The sequence below is a fragment of the Syngnathus floridae genome, chromosome 11, assembly GCF_059516105.1.
Source record: "Syngnathus floridae isolate MCC-2025c chromosome 11, RoL_Sflo_1.0, whole genome shotgun sequence".
Classification (NCBI taxonomy): Eukaryota; Metazoa; Chordata; class Actinopteri; order Syngnathiformes; family Syngnathidae; genus Syngnathus; species Syngnathus floridae.
Window position 1 is genome coordinate 8158853 of NC_142423.1, and position 22390 is coordinate 8181242.

At 42.4% G+C, this 22390-nt stretch overlaps 4 protein-coding genes across 7 annotated transcripts; 2 read left to right on the forward strand and 2 right to left on the reverse strand.

Moving 5' to 3' along the window:
* The first annotated feature begins 524 nt into the window (after positions 1-524).
* Positions 525-8334, forward strand: patz1 (POZ/BTB and AT hook containing zinc finger 1). 3 transcript variants are annotated; one of them, XM_088389396.1, is made up of 6 exons: positions 525-2056; positions 2200-2263; positions 2351-2522; positions 3695-3853; positions 4972-5163; positions 5954-8334. In XM_088389396.1, the coding sequence occupies exons 1-6, from the start codon at positions 723-725 to the stop codon at positions 6406-6408; spliced, it is 2376 nt and encodes a 791-aa protein (XP_088245522.1). In that variant the 5' UTR covers positions 525-722; the 3' UTR covers positions 6409-8334. The 3 variants fall into 3 exon arrangements, with proteins under 3 accessions (XP_088245522.1, XP_088245523.1, XP_088245524.1); XM_088389397.1 differs by lacking the exon at positions 4972-5163 and having other exon boundaries at positions 529-2056; XM_088389398.1 differs by lacking the exons at positions 3695-3853; positions 4972-5163 and having other exon boundaries at positions 537-2056.
* slc2a11a (solute carrier family 2 member 11a) lies at positions 8072-13728 on the reverse strand. The gene is made up of 12 exons (XM_088389400.1): positions 13492-13728; positions 13185-13283; positions 12708-12868; positions 12506-12630; positions 12305-12434; positions 12014-12162; positions 11743-11930; positions 10981-11091; positions 10707-10808; positions 10412-10487; positions 10085-10212; positions 8072-9396 (listed from the first exon to the last, which is right to left on the reverse strand). Exons 1-12 carry the CDS (start codon positions 13513-13515, stop codon positions 9187-9189), a joined length of 1503 nt encoding a protein of 500 aa, XP_088245526.1. The 5' UTR covers positions 13516-13728; the 3' UTR covers positions 8072-9186.
* A 549-nt stretch (positions 13729-14277) lies between these two features.
* tgfa (transforming growth factor, alpha) lies at positions 14278-19674 on the forward strand. The gene is made up of 7 exons (XM_088390520.1): positions 14278-14599; positions 15322-15435; positions 16225-16398; positions 17649-17763; positions 17876-18025; positions 18117-18226; positions 18431-19674. The coding sequence occupies exons 1-7, from the start codon at positions 14560-14562 to the stop codon at positions 18436-18438; spliced, it is 711 nt and encodes a 236-aa protein (XP_088246646.1). The 5' UTR covers positions 14278-14559; the 3' UTR covers positions 18439-19674.
* Positions 18892-22366, reverse strand: hdhd3 (haloacid dehalogenase-like hydrolase domain containing 3). Of its 2 annotated transcripts, none has more exons than XM_088390518.1 (3): positions 22232-22366; positions 21012-21346; positions 18892-20871 (listed from the first exon to the last, which is right to left on the reverse strand). In XM_088390518.1, exons 2-3 carry the CDS (start codon positions 21339-21341, stop codon positions 20467-20469), a joined length of 735 nt encoding a protein of 244 aa, XP_088246644.1. In that variant the 5' UTR covers positions 21342-21346; positions 22232-22366; the 3' UTR covers positions 18892-20466. The 2 variants fall into 2 exon arrangements, with proteins under 2 accessions (XP_088246644.1, XP_088246645.1); XM_088390519.1 differs by having other exon boundaries at positions 22196-22326.
* Between the last annotated feature and the right edge of the window lie 24 nt (positions 22367-22390).

Genomic DNA, 22390 nt, shown 5'->3' on the forward strand with positions numbered 1-22390 from the left:
TCAACCTCGTTGAGTCAGTTGATGTTAACCTGTTCTCTTGTGAGCATCCATGGAGAGGAAAAGGCTTGATGTGCATAAAATCCAAAATATTGGGGCATTTTTTTTCCTGAGGTCTAAGATAGATTATTGCAGGGTAATTGATCAAATAATATTTCACTGGGTTTAAATTAATGGGAATTATTTTCAACTTAAAACAAGACTTGTCAACGTTTTGCTTTTTTAATTGGATTTGCTCATGACCTTGTCTGTTATGGCCTTCTTTGAATTGGATGAAACAATTCTCAGCATAATAATGAAACTGGTTGTCCCCATTGAACGTGAATTTTATTTTGTGGGCGGAATTGATTATTTAATCCCTAATATCGTGACGTCAAAACAGCGTCACCTGGATCCGAGCGGGTATCACGACGCAGCTCAGTGCGACATGTCGATTGTCGAGCGGAAAAGCCTTTAAGGTGGACGCTCTGTGGGGGGAGGGGTCTGTCACAAACAGGAAGAGGAGACCTGCGCATAGTCTGCTGACCATCAATAAAAGACCCCAAGAGCGTTATTCATTCTCCTTATTGGCCGGTTTAAGATCATAACACAAACGCACGCGTGATAAAGCCTTGTTGCCACACACACACATACACAAAGAAAATACGAACGTCCCCCCACCCATCGAGAAAGCCGGGTCAAAGTGCACAGGAAGCTGGGGGGCTGCCATCTTTAGCCTGCCGCTAATGCTAGCGCAAACGTTAGACGTTACAACGACTGGGCGAAGCGGTCGGTCGGTTCGGGGGGATTTTGTAGCTAGCTGTCCTCCGCGGCTCCATTGCAAAATTGCAAACTCCGTCCTTTCTCCTCCGAATCCGCCGCTGGATGCATTCGGCATGGAGAAGCTAGCGGAGCCGTCTTGGACTTCTTCGTACACCTACCAGGTGAGCAAGCACAGCGCGGAGATGCTACACAATCTCGACGTCCAGAGGAAAGATGGAGGCAGGTTCTGCGACGTGATCTTGCGCGTCGGCGAGGAGAGCTTCCCCGCACACAAGGCGGTGCTGGCGGCGTGCAGCGAGTACTTTGAGTCGGTGTTCGGCCGCCAGCCGGAGGACGGCGACGCCAGGGAGCTGGAGATGCACACCATCAGTCCCAAAGTTTTCAAAGACATCTTGGACTTTGCGTACACGTCCAGGATTGTGGTGCGGCTCGAGTGCTTCCCGGAGTTGATGACAGCTGCCAAGTTTCTGCTGATGCGCTCGATTATTGAAATCTGCCAGGAGGTCATCAAACAATCCAATGTGCAAATCCTCGTCCCGTCCTCGCGGGGAGGGAACGCCAGCCTTTGCCAGGCCGCCGGGGCGGCTGAGCTTGGATTCCCGGTGGCCCAGCAGCAGGATTTGGTGAATGGGACGGCGCTGGTAGGCTTCGCTAACAATGGACATCAGGTGGATGGGAGCGAAGCCGCAGCCGCCGCCGCCGTGCTACTGGAGGACGCCGCCGAGGGATCGATGCCCATCCTGCAGCCCGTCGGCGGGCTACCCGTGCCTCCCGAAACAACAACGCTGCACCACGACGTCGTTTCAAAGAGGGGCAGGGGCAGACCCAAGAAGACTGGCGCCTCCGAGGAGCCCGTCCACTTCAATCATAACGCGCAGAAAAACATCGTGCTCTTCCCGTGCGGCGCTTGCGGCAAAGCCTTTACGGAAGCCTCCCGTCTGAAAAACCACGAAGCCCAACACGGAGCCAACGTCGGCGGCCGCTCCACGCCGGGCGGCCTGGCTCTGATGGGCCAGGAAAACGACGCGCAGTTCCACGGAGGGCTGACGCTGGACCATGGCCGCAAGCGCGAGAGGACCCGTCGGCACGTCGGCTGTGACATCTGCGGCAAGGTGTTCCGCGACGTGTACCACCTGAATCGACACAAGTTGTCCCACTCTGGGGAGAAGCCCTACGCGTGTCATGTGTGCGGTCTGCGCTTCAAACGCAAAGACAGGATGTCTTATCATGTGCGCTCCCACGATGGCTCCGTGGGCAAACCGTACGTGTGCCAAAGTTGTGGCAAAGGCTTTTCCAGGTCAGTTAAAATTCCCCTAGTTTGCTTTGTGTGTGGCCTCAAAATGGTGACTTTGCTAACTTATGATTGCATGCCTAATTTTGGCCCGTTTGTCATAACGTGGGTACTTCACTTTATACAAAATATATATTTTGATCCTCCAGACCAGACCATCTGAACGGACATATCAAACAAGTCCACACAACAGAGAGACCCCACAAGTGCCAGGTGATACAAAAAAAAAATTCAACCAGAATTGAATAGCTTAACCGTTTTGAAACTGTAAGTTCACGTCATATGTTTGGTCTCTTGCAGATTTGTAATGCCTCTTTTGCTACAAGAGATCGCCTCAGGTCACACCTCGCATGTCATGAGGACAAAATTCCTTGCAAAGTTTGCGGCAAGTACCTCCGTGCGGCCTACATGACGGACCACCTCAAGAAACATAGTGAAGGAACACACAACTACTGTGGCATTTGCAACAAAGGTAAGTCATTCATGCCGGGCTGTGAACTCCTAACTTCTCATCAGTGGTACCTAAAAAGCTTTCTGAAGAAAACAGGCCCTGACAAAAACTGATGCAAAATAAAATAGTTGCTTTCGAGTTGTACCACCCTGTTGCTTGTGCTGCAAGCATCTGCCCTTCTGCGTGTGCGTTAAATTCTTTAAAGACAACTCCGTTGGAGTTTACTCTTAAAACCAAATGCAAAATGAAAATAAATGCACACATTTTATATTTAAACACAGGGTATGTTTCATTTTACTTTAGCTAATTTTACAGCGCTAATGCTGGAGTCAATGTAAAATTGTATTGGCATGCTAGTAGAATATTAGCATTGACTTCTGGGAGCGCTATTACGTCAAATGAAAACAAAACCACGCACTAACACATACACAAAAGTAATACAATTATACTTAATGGGACTTGTTCTTCCTAATCTGTGAAAAACAAGCTATATGAAGAGAGCTCAGTCACAACTTTCTTGTTGTGCTCATGTCAGTGTGTATTCCATGCTTGCATGGCACCACACTGCTCCTAAGCGGCCAATAAGCAAATAGTAGGAAAAAGACTACGTTTTTTTAATTTATTGTTTTCATTGCTATTATTTTAGTAGACTCTCATTTTAATGGTTGTTCTTTCAAGTTGTTTCCAAATGTTCAAGTTGTTCCAAGGAATTTTTATTTTACCAACACTTATTTCTACATGCTGTGTCACGGAAGGCGATACCCGAGGTCCCACGGCTGATATTGCTCCTTTTTTTCTGAATACGATGAAGAAAAAAAGAGTAGGGTTATTCATGTGATGCTTAATAAACTAAGGAATGCCAATGTAAAATTGTACAAGCCGACAGAGGCGACCATCCCGCGAGCTTCAGTGGCTGGTCATCCGGAATGAAGCAGTGGTGTGATAGAGTATCACTTCAGTTTTCCTGCCACTGTTTGATTCCACGAGTTGTGCTATTCTCAAGAAGCAGTGTTGCATTTCTTCTCGATACACGAGTCCCTTATTTTTCCACATTTCCTCTGGATGGTTCTCTCCAATCACTGCTGGTGTTGTGCTCAAAGCAGTCGCGATGATCTTGGGCCGGCCATCGCCCGTCTCTGTCGATGCCTCCGCTTTGCAATCGACTACCTTGTTTGTGCTCTTCCCGGTCGCAGGTTTCTCCACTGCCTCCTATCTTAAGGTGCATACAAAGACACACCATGGCTCCTCACTGCCATCCTCTGGCGCGTTGCACCCATTCCCTGAGCCAAGCGGGGAACTACAGATGCACAACGGCACCCCTTACCACATGGGACGCCAGTGCTCAGTGGAAGGCAAGCAGTCGCCCGGCCCATCCCGAAGCATTCATGTCTCTGCCTTTCAACTGGCTGTGTTGCTTTATTTAATTTATTTATTTTTTAATATCAAATGTGCTGCTACGTCTTTGTGTTTTGCTTAAAACACAAGCGCACATCGGCCATCTGTGCTGCTCCAAGCTTCTCACTCACTGTGTGCGTGCGTTGATCGACTATCTGTGCGACATCTTTTTGGATCGTCACAGACGGCTTTTTCTTCCTGTTGTCACAGTCCGCAGTTAATTCGGTTCTTTGCACCTTGTTTTGGACATGGCTTCTCAATAACCATGTGGAGAGTTTGGATGTCTGTGTGTTCGGCATGGCCATGGCTGCATTGTCGCTTGGTTGGTCCATTTCTGGCTTGTCCACGAGGCGCATCGTTGCATGTTTTGTGGTACTATGGTTTGTTTGCCCTGGTTTCATTGGGGCAAACCTCGGGAAAAATAAAATAAGACTACATTTACCAACATGTGGCAAAAATGAATGGCAACACATCCATTTGATGAGACAAAATTAGACAACATTTTTATTGAGCTTATCCTCAAATGGTGGCCTGCCTCACAATCTGTCCACGCAAACGTCCCACCTCAAACACCATAGAGAAAAATAAGACACAATTCAGATGTCTTAAGTGGTGTCATTTGGATATGTGTCATTGCAAGAAAAAGTAAATATAGTCAAATCAGCACCATCCAATAACATTGCCTGCGGGCTTGTCTGTTTTGACCATGCTGTTCAGCCAGGTAACTTTTATTATTTGGAGTCATGCGGGAACTTAGATGAGAGATGGTTGTTTGCTGCTGCATCATTAAAATGAGCTTGTCTTCTAGCATGCTCCTGGCACGTGCATGTTCATTATGGGATGCAAATAATGTCACGGTTACATCCCAAGTGTGGCAAGTCTCTTACAGACAGGGGTTCGTTGTTGATTGATGATCCCAGAAGCATCTATGGAAATAGACTTTGGAGGGTTTTTTTTTTTGTGATGGGAAAAATTTGAATTCCCCGTTGAGCACATCAGAAGGTAATTGTGTTTCTGTGCTGTCTGCTGGCCTGTTATGTCTCTTCTCCCTCTTCCTGGATGGGTGCTTTTGTAGATGCCAGTCAGCAGCTGGTACTCTCCCCGCCCGAGGCAGGGGCTCGCTTTCATGGTCTCTCTGGACTTCAAGTTCTACCCCAGGCTGGTCCGCAGCCTGAGCTGCTTGTAGGAAAGCCAGGCGGGACTCCGTATTTCTGGGAGTGTCGCTCTGGTGGGGTGCCCGCTTTCCCCATCCATGGGCCTGCTGCAGGTCAGTACAGTCCAGCAGGTGGTGGGTGGGGCGGGTGCATGATACTTAACTTATTTCCCGCTAAAAAGTGAAGCGTGGAGAGTCTCTTGTCACCAAAATCACCAAAGGCCTCTTACCCTACACTTGTCATTTACCTGTCCGTTTCTTTATATTATTATAATAAAGCCACAATGGCAAGGGCAGTCTGTGTTGTTCATGGTCAATTAAAAAGAAAAATAGTTATGTATGTCGTGTCGCAAATATTGCTTCCAAGATTCTGCTGCAGAAATTTGGTATGTGAGAGGCTCAATCGCCAAGTGTGTGGCTGAGAGTTGTCGACTGATTTGTTCACACTTGCAACCGAACAGCGTTGCGTTGGGTCGCGTTGTGCGGCTGCCGAGGCGAGCAGTTTGATGGCTCATCTTACGATTGTTGTGAAACAAAATTCATGAAATGTTAATTTCGAGTCGTGTTTGTTTTGACAAGAACGTATTTCCTCCCAGAGGAAGAGCTTATTGTCCTATTTTCTGTAAGGAATTAAATATCTACTTATTTCTGTGGTAGTTGATGCTGGGACAAAAAACCTTTCAAAACTTGTATGGATCAAAAAGACTTGATTTGATCGTATCCCACAGCCTTAATAAAATGCATACGGTACCTGACTGAACTGAAGCTGGATAGAAAATTTTCCACCCGCTAATTGTTTTGTCTCAACGAGACTATTTTGTAAACCAGTCGTCCTAATTTACTCCTCTCTCCAACCCCCGTCTCCTTCCCACCTCTTTCTCACCCCGCTTCCTTTCTATCTTAGACGGGCAGGAAAACGACGGGAAATGTCCTCATCTGGAGTCGGAAGAATCGGATCCTTCATTTGGGGAACTTTCCAACTGTGATGAAATGAAATCTCCACACAAATCAGAGCTGGAGATCCCCTCACTGGCCTGCAACGGAACCTCTGCGGGGGCTTTGGGCTCTCCGGAGGGTCCCAAAGCCAAGACGGACCCTGAGAAGAAATTCAACTGCAGCATCTGCGGTCAGGCCTTCCGCACCAGGTCCTACCTCAGGAAACATCAGCACAGAGTACACAAAACCCCCAGGGCCCAGTCGGGGTCCGCTTCGGGTTTGAGCGAGCTGGCCCCCTTCTCGCCGCAGCAGAGCATGTCCCTGCTGGAGTCGTTCGGCTTCCAGATCGTCCAGTCGGCCTTCGCGTCCTCGTTGGTGGACGCCGACGCGGGTCAGAGCGGGGTGGACTTTGGTGGAAAGTGACGTGCACGCTTGGCTTCTAATGTTCCCTATCCCAGCGCACCCAAGTTGCTCCGTGTTTGACAGTAACTCTGCCTCAAGACTACTCTTGCTTAATGTGTATATTTTTGCCAGACTGCCATATGATTCCTACTTTTTCTACTTTTTCAGAGTACGGAACGCGCATACACCGTGTCGTAACGATCTTTATAACGAGAAGACATGATGGCGATCTCTTCTTTGTATCTTGGAGGAAGTGTTATTTGTTTTGATTGTTCATAGAGCTTTCTTAGCCGCACGTGACGAATCGACGGATGCACCCGAATCGCTCGCTAATTCCTCTGAAACCATCTTGGCCTTCAGAGCGATGGACGACGCGTAACTGTGTATTCACATTGTTTCGTTTTCCAGACAGGATTGTTCAATCAACGGCAGATTCCAAAATCGGAATCCGCTCAATGCAAGCTAACACATCATTGGTCACGTTAGTCACCAAGAGAAGCGAAGCACCGACAGAAGACGAAAGTCAAAGGCACTTTTTAGTTTGCGTTTCACATTTGCGTTTAAATCTGAACGTCTTTTGCTTAAACAAATCATGAATGAGGTTGTGTAAGATTTTTTTTTTTTTTTTCTTAAGATGAAGTGACAAAGCATGCAATGGTCTTTTAGGACGGAGGGCACGAAGATGTTAACCCTCGAAACACGCCTGTTGGCAATTATATTCCCCAAATCTTTTGTGTTCAATTCTTGTGTATTCACTGAACGGGGGACCGAGGTCGGGTAGATTATCATTTATATATTTTATGAAATGTAGATTCTATTTTATTAACTTATTTAAGCCCTTGCTTTTGGGTGCCGTCTCGTTTCTTTGTGTGCGTTAATGTTTTGGTTTATCAATTTTGAAACCCTCGTAAGTTATGTTTTAGGAGATGTGTGTGTTGTTGTGTGTGTTAATTGATCAAGGAGCACCTGGACCAATCACAAACAAGTGAGCCGTCTTTTTCGTATGTAACATTCCTCCGAAACCTTTCTGCTGTATCGGGAATATTTGAACGAGCTCCTGCTCAGACGGGAAGGATGAACATTTTCTCACGTTTTTGAGTTCCGTTTTGTTTTTCTGTCTCCATTGACCAACATGTTTGTCTCACCATGTGAAGTGCGTGTGTTCCATCTCCTACATTTTGTTTTGATTAGAGTAACTGATTCTATATTATTTATGATTATATATAGTGAATTGTAACAAGTGTATATACACCATCCATATGCACATTTTATAAATATATATATAAATATCGAACCAACCAATGAGGTTTGTAACCGGTGGACCTGTACATAAGCAGATTGTTTTGGTTTTGTCCGTCGTCCTGTTGTGCTAGAAGCTTGATAAGTTATCTTGCGTTACGTCTTTGGCTGAGTGTCAATCAACTACGTGCGAGCTCATCGCATAGCGCTTTTTATTTGTCATTTTCTCGTGATCCACTCTGCCATAGAAGGCTTGTGTTGTTATTTGAGGACAAAGTGAATTTGCGTTCACTCACATTGGTACTTCATTGTAAAAGATGTTTTGTTTTCCTTTAATTCTTTGGCTTTCTTCTTTCAGTCTGTTGCAAAGTGCCTTCCACATACTGATTGTGCACAGCAGTGGATTTAAAGGTTGTCTTTTGGAGAATTGTACCATGACTTGCATTGGGACTTTTTATTTTTTACAAAGTACACAGAAAATGTACAGTATCTCAACTTGGTATTCCTATATGGTTACATACAAAACACGCATACAAAAAAAAGCTTTTAAAATGTGCGCTACATGTTTTGTTATAACGTCTTTGGACATATTTCAGTATAAGCAGCATACTTTTCTACAGTATAAATCTTTGTTTTTGTACTCTGTTATTCAGTCTCTTGTTCCCAGAGAGACAAGGATCCAATAAATTGCAATGGAAAAGCCCTTGACATTGACACTGTTATTAATATATCCTTATATGATCCCACAAAGTTTCATTAAAACACTAAACTGTTTGACGGATTTATCAGGAGACATTTTGTTTGTCCACACATTATAGGAGTTTTACACATTTGGTACAACTAATCTGCCAAGTTGCTGACACACACACACACGCGCAATTTGAATTAACTACATGAAAAAAAATACAACTTGTTACTATGCAGAGGCTGTCTCATACAAATACAAGTATAACGCAAGATATTTGATTGGCCTTTGTTTAAAACACAAAGCAGAACAGCCGAGATAAACATATTTAAAAAGATCATGATTTTCAGTCATCATTGAAACGGATAGTGTGTGGACATTTATACAGTAGATGCAATTTGCGAGGGTGGACACGGTCTAAATAAATAAATTTACCTACCCATCTACCAGTGACGTCAAGAAAGCAAAACAATTCAATGTTCATCCACTAGAGGGCAGAATGTATGAATACCTTGTTGCCTTTCATGCAAATTGAACAATTTTTCTACAACAAAAGCTCAGTTTTCTCTCTGCTGTAGATTTGTGAGTAAAATGAGACAAGATTATCATTATTTCAATTTATAGATGATGCTTTTTGGATATTTTTTGAGTGGTTTGCTGTGAATTCATATCTCATGTATCAACAAATGTTGGAGAAACAATGTGCTCCGACAACATGATAAAGGCTGTCCTCCACCCCATCCACCATACAATATGTTTTTACTTACACACACAAATATATATTTCTGCAGTAGAGTTATCTGAACACAGAATAATTTTGCTATTTTCTATCAAAGTGCACATAAGTGAAAGTACAAAAAAAGTTCTATTAGATTTCACCAGGTAGTGGATGGACACACTTCGCCCATCTGATACTGAATCTGACGACTGTGCGCTTCCTCATTTTTAAAGTTGAGCATGTGGAATTCGCCAGTGATGGCTGATAACGACTTGCCCTTGGTCTCCGGCAGGAACAGGCCAACGTACAGCGCAGAGAGCAGACACACAGTCCCGAAAGGCACAAAACAATACTGGCGCGCTGTGCTCTGTGAAACAAAACCCAGATTTGATTAAGTGCATCTTTGAGCATTACAGTAACTCCAAGTGGGTATACATATGTAATGTTCCAGATTTTTTTTACTACTCAAACTCTATTAAAGGAGATGAAGTCTGTCATACTACTACTTTGGTGCTACACGTGAAAGCGTATTGTCATAAAGTGATTTGGGCTGGGCGACCAAATGCAGCTTGGACCAGGCAGGGTTTATTGGAGAACTCAAAAGATAGACTATAAGAAGCTCGACTAGGGACGAGAATAACCGAAGATGAGATGATGATGAGAGACGCAAACAATCCGAAAGGGGAGTGAGGGGCAGACAGGACTTATATACGCGACAGGTAACGCGAGGCAGGTGACTGTGATTAGTACATGGATTGAGAGTAGACACAGGAAGGGAGGGGCGAGCACACAGACCCTGACAGAACTAATGACAACCTACACATAATGGACTGACCGGGGGTGAGTCGTGACATGTATAGGAATGGGCTTCTGTCAATAATAATAATAATAATAATAATATCTTTCAATACTTTAAATCTTGCAATAAATAAATAAACTAATAAAATCAATGCAAAAAAAAAAACCCAGCTCATCCATAATTCTGAATTGTGCGATATTAATAAGGGTCAAGTTACACTACTGTATCGTACAATGGTGAAACAAATGTACCCTACCACTAGAAATGGAAAGATCATTCCCACGACGAAGAGATTGAGCCACATCATAGAGCCGGCGATCATGTAGGCCGCCGGCCGAGCAGTTTGGTTGAAGATCTCTGTGGGCAGGACTCCAGTCACACCAGCTGGAAGTGGACACAAACAAGTTATTAGACATAACATGAATCAAAAACAGTCAGGACATTTCCTTATCATTCCTCATCATTGTCTAGGGTTGAAATATTCAATTTAATACATCAAATATCAACAATAGCTACTGTATGAGAGGCCTACTTTGCTTAAGGTTTCATGCTTCTACCACTCTTAGGTGTCATTTCCACAGACCTGGTCCCATGCCAAAGCTGAGGATGTAGGTGAAGATGCAGGCCATGCTCAGGTAAGGCATCCAGGATATTAAGTGCTTTTGTGATGTCACGGTGTGCACAGTCAATGTTAAGTAAGGCCATGTGAACACAGAAAGAGAACATCACTTCTGGTCTGACTTGGACTGTTCTACAGTGATCTTACAAAGTCTACTCAGTTCTTTAGTCATACTTGCACACTGGCATATCAACAGGGGTGTGTAGACTTTTGGTTATATCCACAACATGCACTGAGCATTAACATGTAAGTTGAGTACCTCAAAAGACAAAGCAATGGTGAAGACAACAGCCCAGACGGTCATGAGGATATAGCCTCCCATCAGCATGAACCTCCGACCTTTGCGCTCAATCAGCAGGTTCTGAAATCATGTCATATCAGGAGTACAATCCGCGCTCTCCTGCGGCTAAAATACACAACGGCTCTCAATGTGATTCTGTGCAACTCGACACCACCACAAGGTAAGGAGAATTCTATACAGCAACACTTGAGAGAAACTACTCTTCTGTGCAGCTCTTATGTAAGCGACTTACACACATGATGCAGGCTGTGAACTCGCACGTGCCCGTGCCGATTGTGACATACTGGATTTGTTCGTTTGATATTCCAGCTTCTTGGAAGACATAGGATGCATAGAAATAGATCTAAAAGACAGACAGGAACACGACTTTTAGAAGATGAGAAAGTAAAGAAAGATATAAACTACTGTATACAATAAAAAAAAACTAATACAAATGAATAATGTGAGTCTGAAATGCAAACAAAGGGTTCACTCCTTCCTAAGTTTATTACATAATTCTGTTAATACTCTCATCTTTAAATCCATCAAGTATGCAGTTAAACTGAAGGCAACTTGTGGCCAAGGGAATTAAAACGTACTGGTGTCACAGATCGGAATGGAGCAGGGCGACCAAATGCAAAGTAAATTAAGCTAACCAAAATATTAGAAACACTTCACACACCTTTTGGACCCAGGGACCCCATAAGATTTTTTCTCCAAGGGCATAACATGAGTGCCTCCAATTGTCATCTGAATGAATCTTTTTGTGAATATTTCTACCTAAATATGACCTGTTTAATAGAAATTAACTTACCTGTATGTGTTGCCATTCACATTTTTATGCATCTTTTAATTTTTAATTTGGAAATGCAAAACCCACCACCAGATCGTCTCAAATGTCCAATCAACTTGTCAACTTGCTTGTAAGGATACAGTAGCCACAACATCTGATCCAGCACGCTGGTGTCAGTGACACCACTACTGCAGTCTTCCAGAACATTCATAAAGGTCATACCGAGTCGTTGCCGCACAGCTGCATGGCGCTGCTGATGACCATGACGGAGATGAGCTGCCAGCGCACGGAGCGGTCACGGAAAAGCTCCCATGGCCCGCAGGGCTTCATGCCTTTGGTTTCGGCTTGTTCCTCGAGAATCTCAGCCAATTCGCTGCTCTCGACCTCACAGCCGTGCAACCGTCGTAAAGCTGAGGAGTAGCGAGACCACCGAATTGGGAAAGTTTGATGAACTGTAGCCTATAATGTTATTTTCAAGCATGTACGTACTAACCATTGATGCAGGCCTCCTTGTCCCCCCTGTCGATGAGTAAGTATCTGGGGCTTTCTGGGAACCAGGGCAGGGTAAGCAGCTGAATCAAGCCAGGAATGGCGTTACTGGCAAGAAGATACTGCCAACATGATTCACTACCCAATATCTCTCTAGAAGTGAAAGATCCTGTGTTAGTATATTCACATGATTTAATTCCAAACATCCATTTTCTTTTGTGCTTGAGACAGACATGGTCAGCATGCTGCTTTAATCATTATTATTGCTCCTCTTATTACTTTTCTTAATCCTCACCTGAGTCCCACTACTTGTCCTAAAACGACTCCAAAGGATGTAAAAACTGCAGAGGACAAGGACACAGCCCCTCTGAGATGCTTTGGTGCACTTTCTCCAAAATACATGGGTTGCACATTCATGCTGATTCCTGCAAGAAAGACAGAAGCCTCTGGAGTATCTGTTCTTTCACGATGAGCAATGAGACACTATATAACAAACCTGCATTTATTCCAATCAGGACACGTGACAAAATGATCATTTCAACAGATCGGGCAGCTCTACTTGTCAAAGCCAAGAGAGCACCGCTGAGGAGGAAAATGTTGTTGAGCAGCAGGCATTTTTTCCTTGTTAAATAAAAAAAAGAAAGAAAAAAGATTAAATGAAATGATGATTCTGAGGCTCTGAGTTCCGTGGTTGTTACCTCCCGAAGCAAATGGACATGGGCCCCGCAATGATAGCCCCCACAAGACCACCTAGTGAGAAGATGGAGACGATGATGGTCCACACCAGAGTCACCTGGTAGTCCTCCAGCTGGATGGCCCAGCGCTCCATGAAGGTCTCATTGATGAAGGTCTGTATGAACTGCAAGAAGACGTTACGCTTCAGCACTCATCACTGTTTGGATATAATATTAAGTATTGACTATACTGCATTAAGCTGCTCCAATATTTTATTATTTTTAACTTTTTTTAAAACTTTAATTCGAAATTAGAAGTTGTGAAATATGTTGAGAGCCCACCATATATATATATAAATGTAGTATTGTTCAATTCATGTTAAGTAGGAATCTGGTAATAAAAAAATAAATGAAATGAAATGAAATAAAATAAAATAAAATAAAATAAATAAATGATACATAAGGAGCTTTGGGCATTTTTTAAAGAAGGAATAAACTGACAGTATTAGGTGCATTCATGATAGCCAGGTTGTATCCATACTGGAGAGTTCCGCCAATGGCTGCAGATGCAACCATGAGCACCAACGTCAAAGAGCTGCTCTGTAATACACAAAATTAGAAATAAATAAATCATAAATAAAATAGAATAATCATATACTTTTGAAATTATTTATTTGGCTCGTTAAAATAATATGATGACGTAACAATTACAAGTTGGGAGCTTTTCTTTGCGCACTTAAACAATGCTCCACAAACATTCGAAAAATTCTTAAATAATCAATGGTTGATTTTTTGTTAATTTATTTACCTTTTGTTGCGCATCGTGCGACATCTTGGTCAAGTCAAAGTAATCCCCGGTTAGTCGGTTCGGTCCAACTCCAAGCAATCAGGTACCGAACGAGGCTTCACTCCTTTCGACGGTGACGTCAGCCGCAGGGCGGGTGATCTGTCCACTACAGAACCACAAAACTTTAGTTTATTTTGTGTCAATAAGTTGAAAGAAAACGTTTTAAAATGCAAGCAAAACATAGACTACACATTTGCATTTCACACAAAATACTTTTGTTTTCACTTTACTGCATATTATAGTGTGGTCCATGGTAAATCTGTAGTGACATACTAGGTCCACATAGTGTCACTGTTGCTAAATATGTAGTGACATATTAAATCCACATGATGTCACTGTTTTCCTTCCTTTCCTTTCCACTCAAACGCATTGTGAAATAGATAAGCGTCACATCTCAAATTCGGTATCATTTTGGAATAATTTCTGAAGTGTATATATATTTGTTAATATTTATTAACTGCCGTAGTTTGTGTGTTTCATATAAAGTTTATATTTCAACCTTTCATTTAATACGAAAAAAGCAAACCAAAAAAGTGGCAAACTAGGCTCATATATTGCATAAGTTCTCCTGGAATAATTTTTATGATTATTTTTTATTATGAATTACTGAGCTTTGTTATTTAATAGAAAGTCACTAGATAATAAATTAGATATTAAATTATGTGGGAGGAGGGCGCATAATATAGAGCTAACAAAAAAGATGACATACAAGGAGTGACTAATGAGGTGCCACCTTCTTAATATCCTCGCCTCTGATTGGCCTGCCTCTGAGGGTCTTCCACTGGTTTCCTCAATTGAACGCACACTTACGTTTCAAGGTCCTGCGTTGGATTAAGTCCATGCTTATTTTTCCTCGAAAAATATCCTCGCGTGATATATTTGCTGTAGTGTGCGTGTTATTTTGTGTGTACACGTCATCAGCGAGTTTAAATGTTGATTTGCGGGATCCCAAGTGCGCCCTCTCAGCACACATTTCGCTCAAACTGGCCGACAAATTGCCTTAGTTGAGACCACAAGTGGTCGGACACCATGACTCGGATATTGTGGGATGCGATTTTCCTCATAAGTGGTAAGTGTGCAATTTTGCCATTTAAATTGTCTTTTTTACAATTATTATTATTTTCTAAGAATAAAAAAATTGTAGATACACTTAATATTCACTTTTATTAGTGTTATGGCCTAGAATTACTTCGAAGAAAGTAAAAGGATATAAGAACATTTTATTTATACATTAATTGATTATTTGGGAGACACTGTGGCCACAACATTCAGTTCACCTGCAGTGTATGACACCCAATAGGAGCAAGAGAATCAGTTATGCTTTTACTAACATTATGAGAATTTGGAGATTATTAATTTAACAATGTTTATTGCATGGTATCCATAATAATCCAAAATAATTTTTCCATCCTCACGTAAATAAAGGAACCAAATTATTTGAAACATCGTTATAATAGTTAAAAGAATGCCTGGTGTTAATCAAAAGTGAGTTTTATTATTGTTGTTATTAATGTCAAGATTATTGTTCCAATGTGGTGGTTTAGCTGAGGTGGCGTGTGAGGCACTGATGTATTTTTAGTGCTTCGGTCTCATCCTTTTAATGGCTGCCTGACCCTGTTTGTTGTATTGATGGGCTCCGGTTATACCTTTCAAATAAAGTATCATGTTACACTGAAGACCAGTTCACATGATCATAAAGGTGTGAGCCTCGGGTTATTTTACAAAAAAAAAAGTGTCACCTGTTTTCAGTTTTTCATTTTAGGGCTGTGTGTGTGTGTTCTTCCCCCAAAGGTTCACTGTTTACAATAGGAGCAGGCCAAAGCACCTCGACAGTCCTCGAAGGCAAAGCTAAGACGACTCTTGACCCTTCAGGAAGCCGTCACGCAACCACCTTGACGATTGCTAGTAAGTTTGGTTTCAGAAAAACCACCAGACTGAGATCAATCATTTCAAATTAGAACATCTGAACCTTATTTGGTGTTTGTCACAGGAGCTTTAAATGCTGTGCTGACGTTGAACACGAGCTCGAATGTGATTGGTTAATTTTGACCACAGTTATGAAAGGGTGTGCACACTTGTGCAAACTCATTTGTTTATTTTTATATCCCCTCCCGAGACGTTTTTATTGTTTTTCTCAATTGGGTTGTCTGGGTTATAGATTTTTTTTTTAAACATTTATTTGAAACATGAAACAAAAAAATTGAATGACTCAATTTGTTTTTGTTTTTTTATGTTTATCTCTGGCATTTGATTTTTAAAATATTTGTTAGTGGCAGTACTAGTATAAATCATTGATTTTAAAAAGTGTAAAAAACTAAAACCTGTTTTTCAATATTAGACGTTCGACTGGACTTTAGAAAGAATAAAAAAAAAAAGACTGGACTGTAAAAAAAAAAAAAAAAAAATCATATTGACTTTCCTCTTACATGTACTATTGCGCTACTACGACCTGTTTGACTTTCCCTGTGGCTTTTTGTCTTGGTACCTGTGATAGCGATTGGAAATTTTAGGTTCAGCCATTGTGCAAGAAGTTCCAAAGAAAAAGTCACAGAGTAATTAAACAAATGAAATCATATGATAAAGATTTTTTTTTTTTTTAAACCTTCTTATTAATTCTAATGCAAATCAATGTGTGGATTGGAACAAGGAACAACTGCTATAGAAGAGTCTATACCACTTTTCCCCTCTCATCAGGTTCCACATTTTCATTTGGAACAAGGCCAAGTCGGTCAGGCACGACCATCTTCATCCCTACCAAGCTAGTGTCGATTGCGTACACCTCAGCCAGCAGCTCTGGAGTAACTGCTGGTGTCTCTACTACAGCGCTGACTGCGACCACAACCACCTCAAACATCCCTCCAGTGAAAAGTACGTTTCATATCTAGTCATCACTCTAGCATACAGTGGATTTAACACACCCTTGTTCAAATTCCAAATTTTTGGGACCTAAAAGAAACGAGATCAGGACAAATAATTTCAAAAACAATTCACGCATCAATGTGACGTGAGCTGATTGGTTAATTCTAAACACAGAGGGTGTGCACGCTTACGCAATCACTTTATCTCAGTTGTAAATTTTGACGTTTGATTCTTTTTTAAAATAGAATTTTTCAGATTTTAGGCAAGGCAAGTCTTGGTAGTTTTTTTTGTGGCGCATTTCATATCCAACTCAATCTGCTTCACATAGTTACAAAAGATATATCGGCAAAATACAACCGAGTTTTTTCCCCGTAGTGTAAGCAAACAATGTATCACACGCTGATAGTTAATTGATCCCCTTTAGCGTCATGGTGCATCAGCAATTATGGGGCATTAATACGAGCTGCTTTTTCAACACAAAAGCCGCTGCAAGATGATCCGGGTAGCACATCGCTTGCCCCAGAGGCTGGATGGATCCCGTCCCAGTGTGCTTCGAAAATGGCATCGAAGAGGGGAGGGGAGGGGCGGTGAGCCTGACGGTTCCCAGACAACAGAGGGCTTTCACGGAGCCCGACAGCACAAGACAATGCGTGTAGGCTTCGCTCCAAAACCCATTTGGCGTCAGAGTGGAATGGAAGTATGTTAACAAAACTCAACCTAGGCTCAATACCACACTGCGGCATCTGTTTGGCTGCTCGCGGAACACCGAGCAGCAGTCTGAGTCAGCTTTGTCGGAATTTGCCTTATTGTACGGCTAACTTGTAAAAAAATGTCAACCTCTCACCCTTACTGGGGCGTTCACGTAATCGGACGTCTTTGTCCCATTGTTTAGGTGAAAAACGAAGCTCTCGTTTGTGGAGCGCAGCCTCGCCTTGTCTCTCATCCTTTTTTTTTTTTGTCATCTGTGACTTATCGTCACGCTAATTGTTCCTCCCAGGTAGTGTGGTGGATCCAAGCAGATCCACACACAACTGGGGACAAAAAACTTCGGTCCCACGGTGAGTTACGTGGGTGTCAGCTTTAGGATAAAGAACGGGAAGTACAATAGCTTCAAGCTGCCGCCTCCTCAGGCTTATTTGACTATTTTTACATTCATGATCGTCCCTTGGGTCACTCACTGTTATCTGTCAAGGCACAACTTGGGACACTGAATTCATTTTACAGGTGTTCTAAGTGTGTGTTTTTCAATCACCTATCAGAGTTCGTGGCAGCGGCTGTCCGCTCTCATTTCGACGACTGTCCAGACTCCCATCGTCATTTCTGCTTTCATGGAACGTGTCGCTTCCTGATATTGGAGGAGACACCTGCATGCATGTAAGTAGATTCTAACAAAAAAAAAATCACTTAAAGTCCTCCGGAAGATTTTGTCAAATCAATAACCACATTAGAACCATTCCAATTTTTCCTTCTTACCTTTGTCTTGCAGATGCCACCCCGGCTTTGTCGGGATGAGATGTGAGCATGCAGACCTGCTGGCTGTGGTGGCCACCAACCACCGTCCGCAGACCATGGCCACCGTGCTGGTGTTGTGTGTGATCGGCTGCGTCCTCATCATTGTGGTGTGCACGCTGTTAAAGTAAGTGGCGTTCAAGCTGTGTTGTTTACATTTCATAACACACACATAGCAGATGCACTGACCATTTTGTTGTTTTTGCTTCTTGCAACAGTTGCTGGTGGAGGCAGGAATGCCGTAAGAGGAGACGCCCTCATCACTTCATCCCTGAAAAGTCTGCTTGCGCACAGAAGCACCGAGCACCGTGCTATCCTCCTGAGAGCGGTACCTCATTTTTTTTTCTCAGTCAACATCTTTAGTCACACAGACTGACCACTTGACCTCTGCCCTCTTTAATCCAATTGACTGAGTCCTAGAATACTGCTTGCATTACTTAAAATAGAAAAGTGTATGCGGTAACTATATGGTTAAAACAATATTTTAACAAACATTTGTTGTACTCTAAACTAACCTTTGTTTTTCTTCTAGTGGTGTGAGAAGACAACAACGTGGATCCTCATCCTGGTGCTTCCTTCAACTGTCAAGTCTTAAGATTGTCTCCAAAGAGGCACAAGCGAAGAAGCTGTGACTGAGGGAGGTCTCAAAATGAATCAAGGTAGGACGTTCCTTCACATGGCTTTCCAGTAACGTTGGACTTCCTGCAAGGAGGCAATACGGAAATTCCCTTTATCCTTGCTCGGAAATGAACACTCAACTCGGAGTTGTGAGGACCAAGAGGCTGCCATACCCGTTTCTTCACAAGATGTCTTCTTCACGGACATGAATCATCCTGTGTGGATTTGGAGGAGAAAAAAAAAAAAAAGAGGCCTTTGTGGCCACAGGACAAATCCAAATTCATTGATTTAAAACTCCCAAATTCCTATTTATGTCTTTTATTAACTTTATGCACTTTTCATAACTACAAGCACAGATGATGCTGACGCTTTCCATGACATTTTTAGTGTCTTTTATTTTTTAAAAAAACACTTCACTTGACTGAATGGGAAATTGAATGGATGAAGATGTCTGTCAGGCATTTCGTCTAATGTGATTCATCTGAGGGTTGAATTGTGTCGGTTTTATTTGTGGTTCCTGAGCTGAACTGGAATGTAACCTATTGTCACATGTCTTGAAAAGCCAAAGAGAAAAAAAAGTCCAAAACACATCACTTACTCACGCATTGGGTGGCTAATATAATTTTGGTACCTTTAACTTTGATGGCACTTTTCTGCAGTATTGCGGATTCTTCCTAAAATGTGCACTTTTTTTCTTTCGGTGCACTCATTTAATTGAATTCTCTACTTGAGTGGTGTGTTTTGGCCTTGTCTCTAATATGAATTTGAATATTTTTAAAGAGAAAAACAAAATATAACACCGATTCCAAAATTGCTTAAAGGATTACAAAATCACAAATGTTAAACTGACAGATGGGGAAAAAACATTTTAAATGTGGCAGCTTCTATCATGAAATGAAAATTTTGCGAGGATGGGGATGATACATTTGCTTCTGTTTACAGCACCTGATGTTTGCCGTGCATGTTTTGGTATGTCTCCTATTGTGTGCATCATTCGTGTGACAGAACACACTGTTGTAGATTTATACACTTTTCCAATTTTCCAATATAGAAGACGGTCCAAGTGATACTTAACGCATGTTTTGTCACATCTGGGATGTCTCAGTTGGTTTGTTACCTCCATTTGTTTTCAAATGAACAATTAAATTTGCAAATATCTGACTGGCTTTTTTTTAAAAATATATATTCTGTTAGAAAATAATACTAAGTTGCTTCTCAGCCATTAATACTTCTTTCTTCCGGTTTTGTTGAGTAAAAAAAAAAAAAAATTCTGCTGGCATGCTCCCTCAAAGCAAAGTGTGTCCCGTCTTTCTGCTCTCATGGGCTTTTCCCCTCTTTTTACGATCCCATTATGACACAATTGGATTTCTGCGCAGCTTTTTAGAGCCGTCTGGCTGAGCTTCGAAAGCAGCTTTGGATTAAGAAGCTCTTCTAACAGAGCTACAATACGTTAATGTCCAAACATCAAGAGGTGAAATTACAGGTTGAAAACAAATGAACATGAAGCGCAGAGTGCGTTAGTCATCACATTTCAATGCTCGACGTGGAGGCTTGTTGGAGTCGACACTAACACATCTCTTTTGACCTCCTTAAATCAGATCTTGGACTTGTGTCAATCCTGTTTCCCGTTAAGAGGCTCTGTGTTGAATCGCGCAGCCATTCTGGTCTTTTCAACGCGATTCCTCTTTGGGGCCTGTTTGATCCTCCCAGTCCACCACTATCTGCCTTGGACCAGATGGCTTCAAATAAGAGTATTTTCAAAGGGTCAAGAAACTGCCTCGCTCTCACTGCTAAATTGTAAAATTATGTTAGCTACAGTATGCATGTCCTTTAGTTTTGTAGAGTATCATAAATGAAGGGGAAGTCAAAATGTTTTGTACATTATGTTCCATAAGTGGCTTAACTACTCCAAACACAGTATTCTGACTGAACAAAAACAATCCAAAATAATTAGGAGCATTCATCCATGTGTTGCTTAAGTCGTGCTGGCAACTCATCAAGCGATGAGAGCCAATGCTCTTTAGGAACATCATGTCGCCCGGAGTTATTACTTCGGTCCAAAAGAATGCCGTGTATTCCGGCTGAACGAGACGCCAAATAATCGTTTATGTAATGGTCCCCGACGTGAGCTATGCTGGTAGGGGGTACGGCGCACTTGCGCAGGGCCTGTTCAAAGATGGCCGCATGGGGCTTCTCAACACCTGCTGCCTCTGATGTCACCAGAAAGTTGAAGTGTGAAAGCAGCCCGCAAGCACCTAAGATGGCTTCAAGGCGGTTGTCAAAGTTGGAAACCACTCCTAGTTGCAGTCCGAGTGAGGAGCAGCTTTCCAGAGCAGACTTTGAATCTGGAAATACCTGAAATACAAAGATATTATTCAACTAAGACCAATTATAACTGAAGAAGAAAATGTATTGGTCTATTTATGGATTTGGCCATTCAGCTGCCAAACCTTTTGTATCTTTTGGGCTCTGTGACCAAAAACCATATCATTTACCTCCCAGTTCTCTGCATTGCTGAAGTTCTGGTAGAGGTTGAGTGCCATTGTATTAAGCAAGGCCGGGTCCTGCACTTTGCACTGAGAGAAGGTGGCCTTCACCACTGCCATCCACCAAGACTTTCCATCCAGGCCCCGAGCGATGCCGTAGTTTGGGAACTGGCTGGAATAATGTCGATATGCCTGGTGGAAAGCAGACTCCACCTCGGTAGGCGTGAGGCTCAGACCCATTCTTCTGGCCTCGTCGCAGTACTGCTCACCCACAGAGGAACGCACCCTCAGCAGGGTGTCTTTCACATCCCACAGCACCCATCGTAGAGGACCACGCATCGCACCTGCCAGGGTATAACACAAGGCTTTAAGTTCCAGAAACTGACACAGTTTGTCTTGACAGCCTCATCATGGGTGAAAGCTGCCATGACGTCTTAAAAAGTCAATATAAAAATGGAGGATGAGGGAGTACATTGTTTCTTGGGGAATTCTTTAGTCTAGACAGTGACTAATGGGCAGAGAATGGTGGTATGAAGCCTGAATCATGGAAGTGGCCAAAGTGGGCAACTAACCCAGGGCTCATAATGCTGAATGTGTCTGTTATCCCGCGGCAATTCAATTAAAGTCCAGCGTGGGAACACGCAGAGCCATTCTAAACTCACATCCTGAACTGACATATTAATTTTGAATATTTGAAGGCATTTTTCAAATTTTATTTTAATCAAAATATATGAAAGTTACAGTACCAGGCCCTGAACTGACATAATTTTCAATGATTGAAGGTATTTTAATTGAATAATTTTCAATATTTTAAAGCATTTTTATTTAACTGAAAGAAAAAAAAAAAAGAAACAACTTATTCTTGTTCAGTCCACAATTCTCATATACTTTTTTGTTTTGTGGGTTTCGCTGAATGACGCTGCCCCCTGCTGGCTAAACTGCGGGGTCACAATTTACCCCCCCCTCAAAAAATGAAGCCAAGCAGAGAATACGAAACTTGACTCAGAAAAAAATGCACCAACATCACCAATTAGGAGAAAGGTTATTGTTAAATTCTCGAACCCGGACGATGGCGCATACGTTGTTAGTGTTTCTGTCTAGAACACAATAAATTAAAACCTTATGACGACGGATTTACTAGTGCCCCAACGACCGTATGTATTCAAATCGTGGCAAGGTCACAAATGTCTCACCTCGCCCATAATCTTAAAAATGTTTATATATCTTACGTGGGTATCTGCTGTGAACCTTGTGCAAAAAAAATTAGCTTATGTCCGTATACACATACACTCCGCAAACACGTGACATTGACAATTTACGTTTGTAAACCAGATATCGCGAGAACACATTCAGAAGTATCGCAAAGGGGAAAAAAATAAAACAACGCC